At 40.7% G+C, this 18,255-nt stretch overlaps 3 protein-coding genes and 3 non-coding genes across 6 annotated transcripts; 3 read left to right on the top strand and 3 right to left on the bottom strand.

Moving 5' to 3' along the window:
* Positions 1-150: 150 nt before the first annotated feature.
* On the bottom strand, positions 151-9,078 carry LOC111788661 (uncharacterized). Its single transcript, XM_023669089.2, has 11 exons — positions 8,321-9,078; positions 8,171-8,225; positions 7,935-8,034; positions 7,647-7,866; positions 7,222-7,272; positions 1,818-2,050; positions 1,168-1,729; positions 976-1,090; positions 854-903; positions 632-778; positions 151-538 (listed from the first exon to the last, which is right to left on the bottom strand). Exons 1-11 carry the CDS (start codon positions 8,930-8,932, stop codon positions 278-280), a joined length of 2,406 nt encoding a protein of 801 aa, XP_023524857.2. The 5' UTR covers positions 8,933-9,078; the 3' UTR covers positions 151-277.
* LOC111789451 (small nucleolar RNA Z247) lies at positions 5,902-6,041 on the bottom strand. Its single transcript, XR_002814349.1, has one exon. It is a non-coding gene; the product is annotated as a small nucleolar RNA Z247 (small nucleolar RNA).
* Positions 9,079-9,853: 775 nt separating the features above from the next.
* LOC111789393 (outer envelope pore protein 24, chloroplastic) lies at positions 9,854-12,555 on the bottom strand. The gene is made up of 3 exons (XM_023670154.2): positions 12,260-12,555; positions 11,689-12,048; positions 9,854-10,109 (listed from the first exon to the last, which is right to left on the bottom strand). The coding sequence occupies exons 1-3, from the start codon at positions 12,455-12,457 to the stop codon at positions 10,029-10,031; spliced, it is 639 nt and encodes a 212-aa protein (XP_023525922.2). The 5' UTR covers positions 12,458-12,555; the 3' UTR covers positions 9,854-10,028.
* A 1,213-nt stretch (positions 12,556-13,768) lies between these two features.
* Positions 13,769-15,491, top strand: LOC111788996 (DUF620 family protein (DUF620)). The gene is made up of 3 exons (XM_023669607.2): positions 13,769-14,265; positions 14,353-14,691; positions 14,830-15,491. Exons 1-3 carry the CDS (start codon positions 13,957-13,959, stop codon positions 15,340-15,342), a joined length of 1,161 nt encoding a protein of 386 aa, XP_023525375.2. The 5' UTR covers positions 13,769-13,956; the 3' UTR covers positions 15,343-15,491.
* Positions 15,492-16,803: 1,312 nt separating this feature from the next.
* LOC111789449 (small nucleolar RNA R16) lies at positions 16,804-16,890 on the top strand. The gene has a single exon (XR_002814347.2). It is a non-coding gene; the product is annotated as a small nucleolar RNA R16 (small nucleolar RNA).
* Positions 16,891-16,974: 84 nt separating this feature from the next.
* On the top strand, positions 16,975-17,057 carry LOC111789448 (small nucleolar RNA R16). Its single transcript, XR_002814346.2, has one exon. It is a non-coding gene; the product is annotated as a small nucleolar RNA R16 (small nucleolar RNA).
* The last annotated feature ends 1,198 nt before the right edge of the window (positions 17,058-18,255 follow it).

The raw sequence follows: 18,255 nt of genomic DNA, 5'->3' as shown, positions 1-18,255 counted from the left end.
GCAAAAAAAAGAAAGAAAGAAAAAAAGACTAATTTCGTAATTGGAACTATCGAGCTTGAATTTACTACTATTTTTAAAAAACAAAATTTATATGTCAGACTGCCAATTTAAAGTAATTAAAATTGTAAGCCAAATTTGCCTTCTAATTGGTTTTGTTGTATGGCCTTCCAAAAATCTTGATTGCTTGCAGAAACGAGGGGAAAGTCAGCACCCAACGAAACGTTGAGCGGAATTGGCATCAAACATCACTAACAGAAACAAAATAATGCATTGAGAATTAGAATCTGCCTTCAGTCTTTATTAGCTTCTTCATGTGCGTCTTCTCCAATTTGAATGACGCAAATGCAGAGCTCATTTGGGTAGACTCCTCACCGAAAGTGCACGGTTTGCGTTGCAGTTGCAAAGAAGATTGCCTTAATATATCAAACAATGAACTGCCTGATTTAGTTTCGGTCGCCGTGTTCTGTGCACTCGGTCTCGCTTGAGAGTAACTAAACTTGGCTGAAGAAACTCTTGTTGGTTTATTCTCACACTGACCCTGCAAAGCCAAGCCATTGAAGTTGTTACCTCGCCCACGACCGACCAAGGAACGTTGATCAGTTTGGATTGAACTAATGTAATATTCGCTTACCTCCTCAGAAGATTCCTCCATTGTTGGAATTGCACTCCTGCTATTGCTATTGTCCCGACCAAAAATAAAAGAACGACCGTTGGTTGATGATCCATGCTTGTGGGATGAAGAAAGAGATGAGTTTGAACTTCGGCCTAAGAAAGATGACTGCATCACATATGTTATGTTAGTTTTATAAATAGGTGACGCATTTCTGAATTTAGAGATTATACACACACATACCTTTGAAGATGTGTTCTTGCCCACACCGGACAGTATAGGATCCGAAAACGCTGCATAAATGGAGACGAAATATAAGGATTAAACAGTATAAGGGATGGATGGAAACATTTTGCAGATCTTACATTGAGCTTTGGGTCTCTTCTTGATATCAGGCACAACGTTCAGCTTTTTGATAAGGCCAAAGACTTGTTTGGTGCTCTCATCCTCAGCAGGTGACAGGAATGTGGATTTTCCATCCTGTTACAGAACAATGGTCAGATCATCATAGATATAAACAAAAGACTTAGTTCATCAAAGATCAGCTTGAATCTTACAGCTTTATCAAATATGAGTTCTCTTGCTAGTCTCCTCTCTGTTTCCTCGTCATCAGACATGTACTGATCGTCCTCATCTGTATACATTTGAGGAAGCATTTGTTTCACTTTTCTAATGTTCATTCGAGCCACATTCAGTGGAAGTAAATCTTCTTCAGCTGTTTCACAAAATTCAAGATCATCATTTTCTCCCTCGTTATTTTCATCTTCCAGCAAAACTGGTTTGCTAAAATTTGAGCCACATTTCAACTTCTGCAGAAGATCTTCTGTTCCAGCAGCATCTTGCTGTTCAAGCCACTTCTGATGGAGTTCGTTACGTCTTTCATTGTCTAATGGATTTTCTTCATACGCAGTTGCTATCATATCTTTAAGCTCTTCTGAATCTGAGTCCTCGTCTTCCTCCTCATCTTGGAAGCGCATATCATGGTCACTGTCATCTTCTTCCTCAGCTTCATCATCAACAAAAGCTTTAACAGGATCCCCGCTCTCTGATGAGGGCAAATTTGACGAATCATGTGGGCGTGGATTAACATTCTCCTTGTCATTATCTTCTTCATCAGATCTACAAAAACCAAAAGTAGTTAAGTTATATAACCAATATGTAAACCAAAGGATCATGAACTTATCAAATGAGTACATGACATTCTTACTCATCATCAATGGCTGCAGAATCAAGCCTCAAATTCATTGCCAAGACGGATGGCGTGAAATTTTCTTGCAGACGACTGCTGGATGTCTCATCCAACACATCATCCAGAGGTGCAGATTCAAGCTTTAAATTCATAGCCAATACAGACGGCGTAAAATTTTCTTGCAGAGGATTTTTGGACATCTCATCTGATATGTCATCTCCATTGCTTGTTTGGGAATCAGAAAAAAGTTCCTAGAACATGATAGACATGTTAATTTTGCTCATAATATAGACAGTGTTAGATTGAATGGCACGATGACCTATATGGGTCACGACCTCATGTATTTATAGATGCGTATAATGAAGATTACATTCCAAATCTATGATTTGGTAACAAACCATAAAATCATAGATTTGGTAACAAACCCTTCAAATCATAAACTAGTAAATCTTAGACTATTTTAGTATATACAGTTATGATCTATTTTAGGTTTAACACCCCCCCTCAATCTGGACGATGTACTACTAAGTTCAGATTGCGCCTAAAATAGCTAAAAGAAGGAGCTGGCAGTGGCTTTGTCATGATATCGGCGAGCTGATCCTTGGAAGATATGAGTCGAACATCAAGCTGACGAGTCGATACTCGTTCACGAACGAAGTGATAATCAACCTCAACATGCTTCGTCCGTCGATGAAAGATTGGATTGGCGGATAGGTAGGTGGCACCAATGTTGTCACACCATAGGCTAGGCGCTCGCGCTTGCGAGATCCCGAGCTCACGCAAGAGAACTTGGATCCAAATTAATTCGGCAGTGGCATCAGCAACCGCCTTATATTCGGCTTCCGTACTAGAACGAGAAACTGTCGATTGTTTCCTCGAACTCCAAGAGATAAGATTGCCACCAAAGAAGATCACATAGCCTCCAGTGCTTCGACGATCATCAGGATTCCCAGCCCAATCAGCATCTGAAAAGGCACTCAACAAATCAGTGCTGGACTTTGTAAGACACAAACCCATATCAATAGTGTCATGTAGATAACGGAGAATTCGTTTGACTGCCGCCCAATGTATAGAAGTCGGAGAGGACATGAACTGACACACTCTGTTGACACAGAAGGATATATCAGGACGTGTCAGAGACAAATATTGGAGAGCACCAACGACACTTCGATAGCGAGTAGTATCCTCAGGTGAGAGCTTTTCACCACCATTCAATAACAACTTCTCACTGGGAAGCATAGGTGTGGGCACACCTTTGGAGGTGAGCATATTGGTTCTGGCTAATAAATCTCGAATGTATTTATGTTGTGTCAGAATAAGTCCACTAGAAGTATGGCGGACCTCAATCCCAAGAAAATAACTCAAAATACCAAGATCCTTGACGGCAAAATCATCCTGAAGCTGTGTAAGAAGTTTCTCAGTAGCCGTAGAAGATGAGCTGATGATAATAATATCATCAACGTAGATGAGAATATACATCTGAATGCCCGTTTTGTTAAAAATAAAAAGAGAGACATCAGCCTTTGAAGGTGTAAAATCCAGCTGTAATAGTTTGGAGCTAAGGCGAGAAAACCAGGCACGCGGAGCTTGTTTAAGGCCATAAAGCGACTTATCCAGCTTGCAGAGATAACCAGGGTGTTGAGAATCCACAAATCCAGGGGGCTGCTTCATATAAACATCTTCATTAAGAAGGCCATGAAGAAAAGCATTTTGAATATCAATCTGCCGAATAGCCCAACCACGAGAAATAGCAAGAGATAATAAGAGCCGAATGGTAGTGGGCTTAACAACTGGACTAAAGGTATCATCATAATCGACGCCATACTGCTGTTTAAAACCTTTAGCAACCAGGCGTGCTTTGTAGCGATCAATAGAGCCATCTGGCTTTTGTTTGAGTTTGAAAACCCATTTGCAATCAATAACGTTAAGACCAGCACGAGGAGGAACTAAGTGCCATGTCTTATTTTTTTGAAGTGCCTGAAATTCATCATTCATTGCCTGACGCCAGAGGGGATGCTCCATAGCAGTAATATGTGAAGTAGGTTCAGAGGCAGAAGACCGAGCTACAAGATATGTTACTGTTCCATCTGTACGCACCTTGGGTTTTTTGATATTGTGCTTCAATCGAGTACCATACGGATGAGTAGTAGGTGCAGGATCCACATTTGAGGGGACGGCCGTATCAGCCGTTGCGAGGGGAGCAACCGATGCTACAGCAGTTGGTTGACCAACGGCCGAGGATTCGACCGGGCATTGCGCAATATCATCTGCTGGCGGAGAAGCCGATGCCTCAATCATTGGCGGAACAACCAACGCCGATTCGAATGGCAGCGACGCGGAGGATTGTTGCGGCAATTCCGAAGCTGATGTAGACACCAAATTTTCTGCATCCAAAGAGTTAGTAGGCCCAGACATATGCATGTGATCATTCTCCAAATTAGTACTGCTATTACCCAAATGCAAGGTGCACAAATCAGGGGCATTATGCGTCGACTGCATGATTGGGGAAGAATTAGGTGAGGCTCTCTTGAATGGAAAAACATTTTCATCAAATATGACATCTCTAGACATATAGACACGACCAGAATCGGTGTCAAGACACTTATACCCTTTATGTGAAGAACTGTAGCCTAGAAAGACACATTCCTTTGATCGAAAAGAGAGCTTTTGTTTGTTATAAGGACGAAGATGAGGCCAACAGGCACACCCAAAAATTTTTAATAAGGAGTAATTTGGTGGGGTATGAAAAAGAAGCTCTAAGGGGCATTTTTTATCGATGACACGAGTAGGAAGACGATTGATGAGATATGTGGCTGTAAGAAACGCGTCGTCCCAAAATTTAATAGGTACATGAGCATGAGCTAGAAGGGCTAGGCCAGTTTCAACAATATGACGATGCTTGCGTTCAGCAGACCCATTTTGTTGATGTGTGTGAGGGCACGAAACACGATGACCAATTCCAAGGGAACGAAAAAATGTGTTATGAATTTTCTGATATTCCCCACCCCAATCAGATTGAACCCACTTGATTTTAGTATCTAGGAGGCGCTCAACATGAGCTTGGAATTGCAAAAATATACGAGGAGCTTCTGTACGATCATGCATCAAATAGATCCACGAAAATTTACTGAAATCATCAATGAAACTAATATAATATTTAAAACCCCCAACAGATGGAGGTGCAGGGCCCCAAACATCCGAAAAAATAAGTTCCAAAGGTGACGAAGACCTATGGGAAAAACTAGTATATGGTAATCGATGACTCTTTGCTAACTGACACGCATTACAAACTGACAAAGATGACTCACTAGCACACGAAATATTATTTAGACGCAAAATGGATTTTATTACTTGAGATGAAGGATGTCCAAGACGAGCATGCCATTGGGCGTGAGTAGTAGATCTGCTCACCAAGGCGTGCTTGAGATTATCGACATCGGATGGCTTAATAGGATAAAGACCAGATTCACACCTCCCATTTAGGAGACTTTTCCTCGACTGTCGATCCTTTATAGAAAAATGCCAAGGATGGAATTCAAAAAATACGTCATTATCACGAGAAAATTTATGAACAGAAAGAAGATGTTTGGAAATTTCAGGCACATGCAAAATATTACGCAACGCAAGAGGACGAGTAGCAGTATTAATTAGAGAATGACCAGTATGCAAAACACGCAAACCTGCTCCATTGCCGACTTGAACTTGTTCACCTCCATGATAACGTTCACGCACAGCGAGACGATCCAGGTCACTGGTGATATGGTCCGTAGCGCCTGTGTCGCTGTACCAATTTGGGTCAATCTTGTAAGAGGAAGTAGCCGCCAGTGCCGTAGGAGGAGCAGAAGAAGGTTCATCTTGATAGGACTCATCCATCCTATGCCAGCAGCGGATAGCAGTATGCCCCACTTTGCCGCAGATCTGGCAGGAAGGACGAGCAGAAGGGCCACGACGATCACCAGCAGGACGAGAGGGTGCATAACCTTGAGAACGACCACGACCGCGATCCCTACGCCCACGATTCTTCTGCTGACCACCACGACTAGCATAATTGGCAGAAGATCCAAGATTTAACTGAAGTTCAGCCTGGTGTTGTAGTTGGCGAGCTTCATACGTCATTAGATGTGCAAACACATCATCAAGGGTGAGGGCTTCACTCTTGGTAGTCATTGAGGTGACGAAGGGATCATAGTCAGGGCCAAGACCAGCGAGAAGATACGCGATCACATCATCATCCTGCAAGGCAGAGCCGGCGGCGGCCAGCTCGGTGGCTAGCCCTTTGATCTTGCAAAAATAATTTGCAGCAGATTGATCTCGTTTCTTGGACGTGGCAAGCTCAACACGAATCTGAGTAGTGCGAGCACGAGTTGACGATGAAAACATCCGCTGCAGGGTATCCCACGCCTCCTTGGACGTAGTAGCGGCAACCACATCATGAAGAATCTCCTCAGACATGGAGGAGAGAAGGCCGCTAAGGACTTGTTGATCCTGATCATACCACTGATTATAGGCCGGATTAGAGACCAGCTCAGCACCAGCAGCAGTTGAGGAAGGGATCAGCTTGGCAGGTGCAACATTGGTGCCATCGAGGTAGCCCATAAGCTTCGTACTCCGTAGGTAGGGGAGGAGCTGGGCACGCCATATGATGAAGTTGTTTTTGGTTAGACGAATTGTGACAACATGGTGTAGAGGGATTGGATATTGTTTAAGGCCAAAAGTCGCCATGGTAGTTGAGACGGTGTTGGAGATGGTGGATGGAGAGGAGGAAGAAGACATGGCGAGGAGTTTAAAAAATAAACCTTGGCTTTGATACCATGTTAGACGAACACGACTCTCCACAATGGTATGATATTGTCCACTTTGAGCATAAGCTCTCATGGCTTTGCTTTGGGCTTCCCCAAAAGGCCTCGAACCAATGGAGTTAGTATTCCTCACTTATAAACCCATGATCATTCCCTAAATTAGTCGATGTGGGACTTCCATCATCCAACACCTCCCCTCGAACAAAGTGCGCCTCCCCTTAATCGAGGCTCGACTCCTTTGGAGTCTTAGTCATTTTTTACTGCCTTCGAGGAGGGGCTTGGCTCCTTTTCTTTAGGAGTTCTTTGTTCGATATTTGAGGATTTGAGGATTTATCAATCTATTGGCACGACTAAGTTTAGGGCATGGCTCTGATACCATGTTAGATTGAATGGCACGATGACCTATATGGGTCACGACCTCATGTATTTATAGATGCGTATAATGAAGATTACATTCCAAATCTATGATTTGGTAACAAACCATAAAATCATAGATTTGGTAACAAACCCTTCAAATCATAAACTAGTAAATCTTAGACTATTTTAGTATATACAGTTATGATCTATTTTAGGTTTAACAGACAGAACACAAAACATCATCACAACTCACTCAATGAAAATACCTGAGTGTCATTAACAGGAGGCCGAAATGCTTCTGAAGTCGCATCGGTAGCCTGTATTACATAAAGGGAACAACTGCATCAAAGTCAGTTGCACATTTGAAATCCTAACTTCATTACACATGAAATTTGACAATCCTTGCAGCCAAAAATGGAATTATAAGTTGTGCCAAATAGTCAGGACATAAAAAGAAAATAACATGTCATTTAGCTTCCTTCAAGACTTAGCTATTGTAATGGCTCAACCAGACCAACCCAATACTTCTACCACTAGAATTATTACTCTTAAGCATGTGAAAAACTCCATTTAGAAGTGAGGGCAAGCTGCATAATAATTGGTGTACCAGACAAAAAAAGTAACAGCTTGCTTAAGGATAAACTAATTAAGCTTATTAATGACACGGGAAGGAGAGGTGGAAGCATCTAACCCTTTCCCTGTCTGAGGGCATGTTTCTCCCATTACTTCGTTCATCTATACACAATGAATCTTTTTGGTCCTCCACATCTGCAGCAACCTGATCCACATCCTCGCATTCTTTGTCTACAGAATCTGATCTCCCTTCTACAGATAACCTATGCTTGATGACGACCTCTGTGAATCCATTGTCATCGTCGTCGTCGAAAATGGCATTCTCGATAATGGTGGATCTGCGTGCATAAATATTACATAAGTTCATAGTTAAATTTGCATGTATGGCTAAGAAGAGAATACCCACTTCCTAGAGAGTTCGAGCTTCCTTAGCCGGATCTTTTCCAAAACTGAAGATATTGGCTTCCGAACAAGTGGCATGGGCTTGAATGCTGCTCCTCTAGTATCTAACAAGAAATCAAATTAAAAAGTTGAGAATGTAAATGGGGAAGTATGGTGTTTATGCTTGGCATTTTATTATAAAGATCGATGGTTTTTCAGAAGAATTAGAGCATGATTTTGAGAGTTAGATATAGTACTTACCTCGCAAGAGTCTCTGAGACTCGGCGCGGAGTTGCTCAACGTATTCTCTTCTCTCCTGAAAAATATAAGCAAATGAAGTAAGCAAACGCCGAGAAATTGGGGAAATATCCACATAGATTATCACAGTTAAGAACATTGAAGGACTCATACCTTCTCAAGAGTTCTTTTGGAGACCGCAGTCTCGTTGAAATCTCCAGGCTCCCCACTGCTCTTGAGCCGTTTGTTCTTAGATTTCCTCCTCTTTGCTTCTCTCTCGTCCTCGAACGCATCCAAACTAGGCCGTTTCTTCTCCAGTTCATCTATCATCACTTCGCCACTTTCCTCTCCTACGCCCAGACTTTGATCTTCAGCTTTTTCATCAACTCCTGCCACACCATCATATTCCAAGGCCTTCTCCACTCCAGAATCATTTTCCTCACCATCCAAACCAAGATTAGGTTCCAAATCACCACCTTCATCCAAATCCCTCGATCCAGATCCCGATTGTCGAAGCTCATCGGAGTCATCCAGATCTTGGCCGTTCAATTTATCAGAATCATCCGCTTCAAATTCCGTCGCACTCAATTCACGCATTTCATCGAACCGATCATCGATCCTCGAAAATTCCCCCATCTCCCCACTCGAAAATCGATCATCAACCCTCGGAAAATCCTCGGAGACAACAGCACTTCCCTTCTTCAACCGCTTCAACTTCCTCCCGGAAACCAGAGGGGAATCGAGCTCGGGAGACGAAAGTAACTGGAAATCGTCGTCGCTATCCATCCAAAAAAGTCACAAAAAAATCGAAGACGAAGAAGTGACTGACCTGAAAGCAGTAGATGAAGAATCCGGAGGCGGTAAGAGAAGATTGTAGTGGCGGCAAAGCGAATTCGAAAATATTTGTGAAGGCTCGCAAGGCAAAGGCAGCCTTTTATTATAGTTTAGGGACCGCGAGATGGCCAAACAAACAAAGCAGAGCAAGCCCGCCAAAATTACCTGTTTCTTGGACGACTCCACGGAATCTTTTGATGATCTGTCGGTAATAAATGTAAAAGTCGGCCCGGCCCACTCGTTTCTCTTCTTCTTTCTTTTTTTCCTTTTTTTATTTTTATTTTTATTTTTATTTTTTTGATGATCTGTCGGTTATTGTCCTCCTTAATTTATCCTAGATAAAATAATAATAATAATAATAATAATAACATTGTTTTTTCTGTCGTAATTAAAATACTATAAATAATTAATAAAATTATAAATAGTTTAAATATAATTCTAACAAATTTTAAAATTAGTCGAATTTTTATCAAAATTAACAATAATAATGATAATTTTCGAACTTTATAGAAAAAGAAAAAACAAATAGAGATTAGATTTTTAAAAAAATAATTATAAAAACTAATATTAAAATTTATTTTTTTTTAGAAAGATTGGCATATCTTGATGAGATGATTAATCAATATTTTCTTTTCCTGGTTAAGGGTTAACCAATATTGTTGAGGTTATTAGCTTAATGGAATTATTAAATAATAAATGATTTTAAGTTAATTTTGTTCACGGAATTCTATAAGAGGCACGTGACAACTTTTATTTCCTTGCAATCCCAATAATTGGTCGATTATTTGCCTTAGAAGTTAATAAAATTCATCGATTCTTGGAATTTTTCACAAAGCCCTAAACTATCTCCTGAGAATCAAGAGCAGATGAAGATAAATGCGTAACTGGGAAAGTTCTTACTTCTTATGATCAGTGAGGTTTTTGATGCAATGGTGCGTTCATTTTCAGTGCACAAAACATTATGAGACTCAAACATCAATGTATTTAGGAAACTCCATGTCCACGATGAATCACAAACAGGAATTTAAAGCAAAGATTGGTTTGAAAATTACACTTCGAAGTTCCATGTCGACTCTGCTGTTACTTTTGGCCTTTTTGGTTCATCTCCCAGATTGACTGATGCTACAATCTGCACAACAAAACATGGGTTAAAAGGGCTGACGTGAAAGTCGGCATTTGAAACGATCAAACGAGCATCATTTGGTTTCTAGAGCTTAAGATTGAAGGCTGCTATCGCTGCTTGGGTTGTGGAAAAACTCATACACTACCTGAGCTAATTGACTCGGGTGCCACTAGAGTTTTATCAAAGAATGTGTATTCCTTACCCATGATCATCCCCTTAATTAGCCAACGTGGGACTTCCTCGTAACGATCCTCAACAAGAACCTCAGCCTAGAACCACCACTTCGACCATGCCGGCTGCAGGTATTTTCCCTCTACTCAACTTCCCCATGTCAGTGCACTGCCACACTTCTTATAACATGTTTAAACCTAGGTATGAAATCATCTGGAAATACTTTCACTAACCGAAAACACGAAAATTTTCTTGGGAGTCTAAGACTTCCTAGAAATCTTGAATATAATTCACGGTGAATAAACCCTTCTGTTGCAACTACTGGTAAAGAAAGTGTTTCATCTCAATGCAACACTTCAATCTGCATTGTGAAACTCAGCCCCCAACTATTAGTCTATTAACCAATTCGAACCTAAGTTAATAGTTAAGTTAACAATTTCGGAAACGTGGAGCCTAACTCAAAAGGCTGACTGACCATCCTGTTTGTTTTTTGTAATCCTGCACTTGCGCATGGCCAGACTAATAAATATGTCCTGAATTTCCTCAAGCCCCCCACGTGGGAGAGGGAGATTTTTCAAAGATAAGATGGCAAAGTCCCCAATAGTACTCACCACAAACCAAACATCAGATTACCTCAGGCTAAGTCAGTAGAAAATCAAGTGATTCCAATTGGAAACCCTGTGTCTCTTTTGATTCATAGTATCAGGGCCTACTCCCATTAGTCCATAGGAAGATCCCCAGTGCTCCAACATTGGCTCTATGAGACATAAAACTTTGCATTTATCAAAGCTTTCCGCTCGGAAGCTCAAATCCATAAATCTAGAGAACTTCCTCCCAAATCTCCAATCCTTTGTGATAGAAATGCTATTACGAACACTATAGGAGTATAAAGGATATATAGGAAAGTTGTGCAAATTTACTATAAATAGACTGGGTAGGAAAGGAAGAAGGCGCGTATCCACTGGTTTAGTTGGTTTGGGCTTGATTGATCTTGAGTGAGGGAGGCTCTAAATACCTCAAATTACTTGGCAATGATCATTGAATGATGATTTACTGGATAATGAAAGCTTGATTTTACAGTCTGAGCTAAAAAATATTCATAAACTGTGCAGCCATTAGAGTGTGTTCACTGTTTGGCCAACTGCAAGATTATTGCAAGTAGAGTGTGTTCTGAAAAGAGTAGGCAGCTCGAGCCAGAGTTCAATTCCATTCTAACTTGACAAGGGATGTGCACTTCACAGACATGGTTCAATATATCACATTATATGAAACTCAACAAATGTTTAATTAGAATAAACCGTCCTGTCCTGAATTCCTCGTTTTGCGTGACTTATCTATCATATCCACAGATTCTGAACTACGCAATCAACAAGTATTCAAACAATTATATAAATATAATGACAAAATCACTTACCTTGAAATTTCCGCTTGACTTCAAATTCCTTGTCCATTCTAGTCCCAGTGCCTTGGTTGTAGTCTGGTACGTACCCTTGAGTACATCGTCGCCATAAACCTTCCTTGATACAGAGAAGTCCCACGAATTCTTTGCAACGTCATAAGAAGGTTCAAAAGTGGTCACCCCCTCGTGCACGTAGCTGTACTTCAATTTACAATTTCCAGAGCCAAGAGCGTGATTAGCAGAGACCTTGTTAGCTGAATCAAGGACTAAGGTCCCGTCCAGAACTGTTCTGTTGTCGCCCCAACTATGGATGTAAGTCAAATTCAAAGGCTTCTCTACTACCTTCACAGTATTCATAAACTGAAAGCGCAAATCCTGTACAATCGCATGCAATAACGAAACAATTTAGCACGAGATTCGATTTTACGATGCGAAAGGGGAAAATGAATTCTAGAGAAATCTAATATGTTTCAGATTAAATTAGGCAGTACAATGAATCGATATTATGTTTAACTTCATGAAATTATTTCCACTACACAGCCATCAAAGAGCCATTTGAATCTGCAAAGTGGAACAGTCGGCGTACCTTTTTGGGAACATTGTAGTCGACCATGAAGAAGCCAGGTTTCTCGACGCCAAGAGCAAGGCCATTTAAACTAGGGCCGTTGATGATTGTAGCGTCGGTGATAGAAGCACGGAGCTTGACATCGCCGGCGTTAATGGCCAAAGTCGAGACGGCGCCGCTTTTGTCTACGTCGTACTTAGTCTTCAGGGTTGCCTTCATCGTTAGCGGCGGAGATAAGCGAGGTCTAACCCTGTCCAGAGAAAGCTGTTGCCTCGGCTTTGACCTTCTCCCACCAAATCAGCAAAATAAAAAATGAAAAAAAAAATATATATATATATATATATTTTAGGTTAGATATATAAAATATTAATTAAATTACAATTTTAACCTCTATAAAAATAAATTTTAAAACCTTTTTAATCTTTTAACCTAGTCAATTTAAAAAAATAAAAATAAATAAATTTTATGGAGAGTTATAATTTGTGTTAAAAATTCTTTTTTAAACTAAACCTTTCGACACGTTTTAAAACAAGAAAAGATATAAGGTAAAGTCTAAAGAATACCATATGCAACGAGTCCTCTTTTGGCTTTCTAAGGCTTTAGAACACGTCGTCTACTAAGAGAAGGTTTCCACACCCTTATAAATGGTGGTTTGTTCTCCTCCCACGTGGGACATCACAATCCACCCCCTTCGAGGCCCAACGTCCTCACTCTTTCCTTCCTCTGATCGACGTGGGACCGTCCTCAAATCCACCCCCCCCCCTTGGGGCCAACATCCTTACTGGCACAGCGAGAAGGTTGGCACATCGTCCGGTGTCTGGCTCTGATACCATTTGTAATGACCCAGATCCAGCGCTAGCAGATATTGTCCTTTTGCGCTTCCCCTCAAGGCTTTAGAACACGTCTACTAAGGGAATGTTTCTACACCCTTATAAATGGTGATTTGTTCTCCTCCCCAACCAATGTGGGACATCACACCATATCTACTAGCAGTGAGTTTAGGTTGTTACAAATGGTATCAGAGTCCGACACCGGGTGGCGTGACAGCAAGGACACTAGGCTCCCAAGAGAGTGGTAAGATCTCGCGTCAATTAGAGAGGAGAACAAAACATTTTTTATAAGGACATGGATGAGTTTTGGTTGTTACAAATAGTATCAGAGCCATACACCAAACCGTATGACAGTGAAACGCTAGACCCTCGAGCGAAGGATAAGATCTCACATCAATTGTAGAGGGGACCAACAAAGACGCTCGACTCAACATTAATAGAAGAGAATAACAAAACATTTTTAATTCTTACCTAATTCCATTAAAAGTTAATTATTCCAAACGATTATTAATTTTTAGGACGAATTTGCAATTGAGAATGGTAACGGAGGCGTAAAAAGAAGGAAGCCAATAAAAGAAAGGCAGTTAGTGAGTGGGCGGTCATAAAATCGTGACCTCTAAGTACGACACCTACGCGTAAGGACCACAACGCGAAGAAACTACCTCCCCAAAATCCCACTCCTTCTCCTTCCCCCTCCCCTTCCCTCCCCCTCCCCCTCCCACTTCCATTAACCACCGCTTACCTTAACAAAGCTCCACCCCCCACCCCTCGCTGCGGCGAGGACAGGGCCATCCCGCTCCCCCCTTCCACCATTCAAACCAAAACCATTTCATCAATAATCTTCTTCATCTTCTTCTTCTTCATCTCATCCGTCTCCTTTTCTCTTCCATGAGGAAGCTCTGTCCCAATGTCGACCATGAAAATGGACTCGACACGGTTCTGGAGGTCCCAATCCCTGAAGAAATGTTCACCAATATGGGCACCAATGCCGCCCTCCGTTGGCGGAATCTTCGCGCCTTAATGAAGGCTCAATCCGCCGCGAATACTAACATCAACAATGGAAAATCCTCCTCCCATCTCTCTGCCGCTTCCAACAACGAGTTCATGGCTCTCCTCAAGCTCGTCGGCACTCCTTTAATTCCGTTCCAGGTCCATCTCGATCTCACCTTCAACTTCTCTGTCAGAGACTATTCCATTGTAAGATTCCGTTTATCTCTCTCTGTCTCTCTCTCGATGCACATTCAAATAAAATCAAAGCGAATCATGCATTCTTTGTATGTTTAGGAGGCGTCCACAGCCAAGTATATTGTGCATCAGTATGTGGCGGCGGCGGGTGGACAGGCGGCATTGAACTCGGTGAACAGTATGTACGCGGTGGGACAGGTGAAGATGTTGGGATCGGCGATGCAGCAAGGGGAAGACAGTGTTCAGATGAAGGGGAAATGTGAGGTCGGTGGATTTGTGCTTTGGCAGAAGAATCCGGACCTCTGGTATCTCGAACTTGTGGTGTCTGGTTACAAGATCAGCGCCGGAAGCGACGGCAAGGTCGCTTGGAACCAGTCTTCTTCTCAGCCCAGCCATGCCAATAAAGGTCCTCCCAGACCTCTCCGCCGCTTCTTTCAGGTGATCATTTTCTTCTCCGACGAAGGTGGAAAGTTTTAACTAAATGATTATAGTTCAAATTAGGACTTATTGCGCTGTTTTTGGTGGACTTTTAGTCATCTCACTGTTGACACTGGTTGATACAAACATGAAATTTAGGGATTAGACCCACGGCACACGGCAAATCTGTTCGAATGCGCCGTGTGCATTGGAGAGAGAACCGTAAACCAAGAAGATTGTTTCATTCTAAAGCTGGAGACGGCATCAGAGTTGTTAAGATCACAGAGCACGCCGCACGTGGAGATTGTTCACCACACGATTTGGGGCTACTTCAGCCAAAGAACGGGTCTCCTCATCCAATTCGAGGACACCAAGCTAATCAAAATGAAAGCCGGCAAACGAAACGAAGTTTTCTGGGAGACCAGCATTGCTTCCACCATTGAGGATTACCAGTACGTCGACAATATCAACATCGCCCACAGCGGCCGGACGACGGCCAGGTTGCACCGGTACGGCGAGACACTCAACCACCGGAGGAAAATAGAGGAGAATTGGAAAATTGAAGAGGTTGATTTTAACATTTGTGGGTTGTCGATGGATTCCTTTTTGCCTCCGGCGGAAATGAAGAGGGACCCATCCAACACCGGTGAACGCGAGGCGGGAGAGAACTAACTCTTGCTAGATTTAGTTTTTTTTTTTTTTTTTTTTCCTTTAAAAACTCCAGACACTACCGAATTTCAATTACATGTAAATATAGGAGGATTTGACACTTTTACCCTTTACACCAATGGAGTTTTCTAGATTCACAAAGTTGAGGAATTTTTTTCCTTCCATATATTGGGTAATTTTCTTTTTAGATATTTCAATTTTATAAAAATTTCTATGTCAAATAAATAATATATATATAAAAAATAATAATAATAAAAATAAATAAACAGACAAATTTTTTACCCGCTGATGAAAGTTTAATATGACATTTATGATTAAAAATTTAAAATATAAATGCAATTTTTTTTTAGTTGTTTATACTACGAGAAACTTCTTCCATTTATCGCTTATCCTTATTTATTTGAATTTTGTTCGAGGCTCCATATGAAAATATTTACCCGAGTTTGATTTAATTGCGAAATTATTTCATTATCTTCTTCAGTCATTTAGGATTCTTTTAATTTTGTGGGTTAGTTGGGGGGATTGTTTTCTGCTATTCGGCTCTAAAGAACTCCTGGACCAATCTCAGGTTAAAGATGTTCTTCAAATTAATAGACCATTTTGGAATAGTGTATACATCACACATCCTAGGCGTCATAAAGATTATGGGTTGAGTCTTCACAATTAGATAACAAAATAATAATAATAATAATAAATATTTGTTTATTATTATTTTAGTATAATAAATGTGAGGGTAAATTTAAAAAAATAATAATTATTTTATTTGTTGGTTGGGTAAAAAGAAAAAGGTAAATTAAAAAGAATTTTTCTAAAAACAACGGAAATAATAGGGAAAAAGGAAAAGGCTGCCTTGTGCTGCAAAGCCCAAACCCTAATTTCCTAAATGCTATAAATACATGCGTCCGGACCCAAAACTCCATATCCACCGCCGACCCATCGTTGGTTTTTCAATTTTTTTTTTTTTTTTTTTTTTTTTTTTTATGCATTCACGTACTTACCTCTTACCTTCAATCCTTCGAGTTTGGAATTTCGAACCCTAATTTCGTCTTCCTTGTTGATCTCTGATAAAATTCTGATCTACAACGCGGCCAGTTCCTTCCTCTCGTTTTTTATTTTGATTTCTTCTAATTTTGTTACATTTCCCGCGGATTTCTTCTCAAATTTTCTGGTTCCACTGTGGTTTCAGATCGAGCGATTGTTCTCTGTTCCACGAATGGTTTTTGTTTACTTGATGTTCTGCGTTTTTCTATTTGGATGATACAGATGCATCTTATTTACCCTCTTCTTGATATCGCAATGAAAAGATCAAGGGGATAAAATAGGTGCAAATATCGAAAGGTTGGCTTACCAGCTCATTTCATATTGATCTTTGTCTTGGAGTCAAATGGACCTGCCGAAATTTTAGAAAACCTTGCTTATCGTTTGTGTCTTTTATTTTGATTTTGTGAACTATTTCTTCGTTTGAATGGCATATGACGAACACATCATTTTCGCTTATTGATATACTGATGTTCCGTGTTGACTCAACTCCGCTTATTATCTGATGCCATTAATGCTTTTCTTTCGTTTATTTTTCCTAAGATTTATTTATTTGATCAAGTTTTTGGGATTTTACAACCATTGAAATTGTTTGAGGCAGGCAAATGATGCATACAAATTCTTATCCTACACACTGAAGTTAATGTGGACTACATCTCCGCTTATTATCTGATGCCTTGCCATGAGAATATAAAATGCGATCGTTTCCCAATTATCTAAAGTTACGTTTTCTAAATTGAATTCAGCCGAGTGGCCTAGTAATTATATAATTTATTCGTTCTTTCTAAGTAGTCTTTGTTAAATCAGTCAATTGTTCAACATCATTCTTATCCATCTATGAATTGCAAAGACCAATGAGGAGAAAAAGCAGACGGGCGGTCTGAACTGATGCCATGTTGATTGTCTGCACTCCCCTCTTGTGGGTTCCTGATGGTTATAAGCATTCAATAAGATTTATTTTTCTAGCTTTTCTCTATGGATTTGTTGATAATGTGAATGGTCAAGTGGGTTTAATTTGTTTTGGCCATGATGATGTTTTGCCTGAAATTATGTCTGGGCATATGAGAATTTTGTCTATGATTAGTTGATGCATTCGTCTGAGCTGGGTTGTGATCGATTTTCAGAACTATGTTCTTCCTTCGTTACTTCGTTTTTTTACCATTCCTTCTGAGACACTGTTTGGCATAAATGCATCTGATTCTTTTGGGAAATCATTATATTTCAGTAGTTATCCATGTCAAATATTAGGTGATTCAATATCCAACCCAGGCTTTGTGGTGTTCTGAGCAATTCACAGCAAGCCGTTCCATTTCTACTGACGCAAAGTCGACATTGACCGAGACGGATTCTGTGTTGAGGATTATTGGGATTGGGAGTGTCCCACATTGGTTAATTTAGTGGAAGATTATGGGTTTATAAGTGAGGAATACTATCTCCATTGGTATGAGGCCTTTTGGGGAAGCCTAAAGCAAAGCTATGAGAGCTTATGCTCAAAGTGGACAATATCATACCATTGTGGAGAGTCGTGATTCCTAACATGGTATCAGAGCCATGCCCTAAACTTAACCATGCCAATAAAATCCTCAAATATCGAACAAAGAATGGCGAGCCTCGAAGGTGTAGTCAAAAGTGACTAAAGTGTCGAACAAATGGTGTACTTTGTTCGAGGGCTCCAGAGAAAGGAGTCGAGCCTCAATTAAGGGGAGGCTATTCGAGAGCTCCATAAACCTCAGGGGAGGCTTATAGTGTGCTTTGTTCGAGGGGAGGATTGTTGAGGATTATTGGGATTGGGAGTGTCCCACATTGGTTAATTTAGTGGAAGATCATGGGTTTATAAGTGAGGAATACTATCTCCATTGGTATGAGGCCTTTTGGGGA

The sequence above is a fragment of the Cucurbita pepo genome, chromosome 2 (assembly GCF_057944985.1).
Source record: "Cucurbita pepo subsp. pepo isolate OVF chromosome 2, ASM5794498v1, whole genome shotgun sequence".
Taxonomy (NCBI): domain Eukaryota; kingdom Viridiplantae; phylum Streptophyta; class Magnoliopsida; order Cucurbitales; family Cucurbitaceae; genus Cucurbita; species Cucurbita pepo.
The sequence above is the reverse complement of the archived record's forward strand: the minus strand, read 5'-3'. Positions and strand labels throughout refer to the sequence as shown.

What these genes read in the sequence shown, in the direction of transcription:
- LOC111789393 (XM_023670154.2), bottom strand. Translation starts at nt 12,457, where the DNA reads ATGAAGGCAACCCTGAAGACTAAGTACGACGTAGACAAAAGCGGCGCC. An exon ending in ACTACAATGTTCCCAAAAAG is followed by an intron (nt 12,049 to 12,259) that starts GTACGCCGACTG and finishes GCGATTGTACAG; the next exon opens with GATTTGCGCTTTCAGTTTAT. An exon ending in AGTCAAGCGGAAATTTCAAG is followed by an intron (nt 10,110 to 11,688) that starts GTAAGTGATTTT and finishes TTTGTTGTGCAG; the next exon opens with ATTGTAGCATCAGTCAATCT.
- LOC111788661 (XM_023669089.2), bottom strand. Translation starts at nt 8,932, where the DNA reads ATGGATAGCGACGACGATTTCCAGTTACTTTCGTCTCCCGAGCTCGAT. An exon ending in TCTGCAGCCATTGATGATGA is followed by an intron (nt 1,730 to 1,817) that starts GTAAGAATGTCA and finishes TGGTTTTTGTAG; the next exon opens with ATCTGATGAAGAAGATAATG. An exon ending in GAAGAGACCCAAAGCTCAAT is followed by an intron (nt 904 to 975) that starts GTAAGATCTGCA and finishes CCATTTATGCAG; the next exon opens with CGTTTTCGGATCCTATACTG.
- LOC111788996 (XM_023669607.2), top strand. Translation starts at nt 13,957, where the DNA reads ATGAGGAAGCTCTGTCCCAATGTCGACCATGAAAATGGACTCGACACG. An exon ending in CTGTCAGAGACTATTCCATT is followed by an intron (nt 14,266 to 14,352) that starts GTAAGATTCCGT and finishes TTGTATGTTTAG; the next exon opens with GAGGCGTCCACAGCCAAGTA. An exon ending in CTCTCCGCCGCTTCTTTCAG is followed by an intron (nt 14,692 to 14,829) that starts GTGATCATTTTC and finishes CATGAAATTTAG; the next exon opens with GGATTAGACCCACGGCACAC.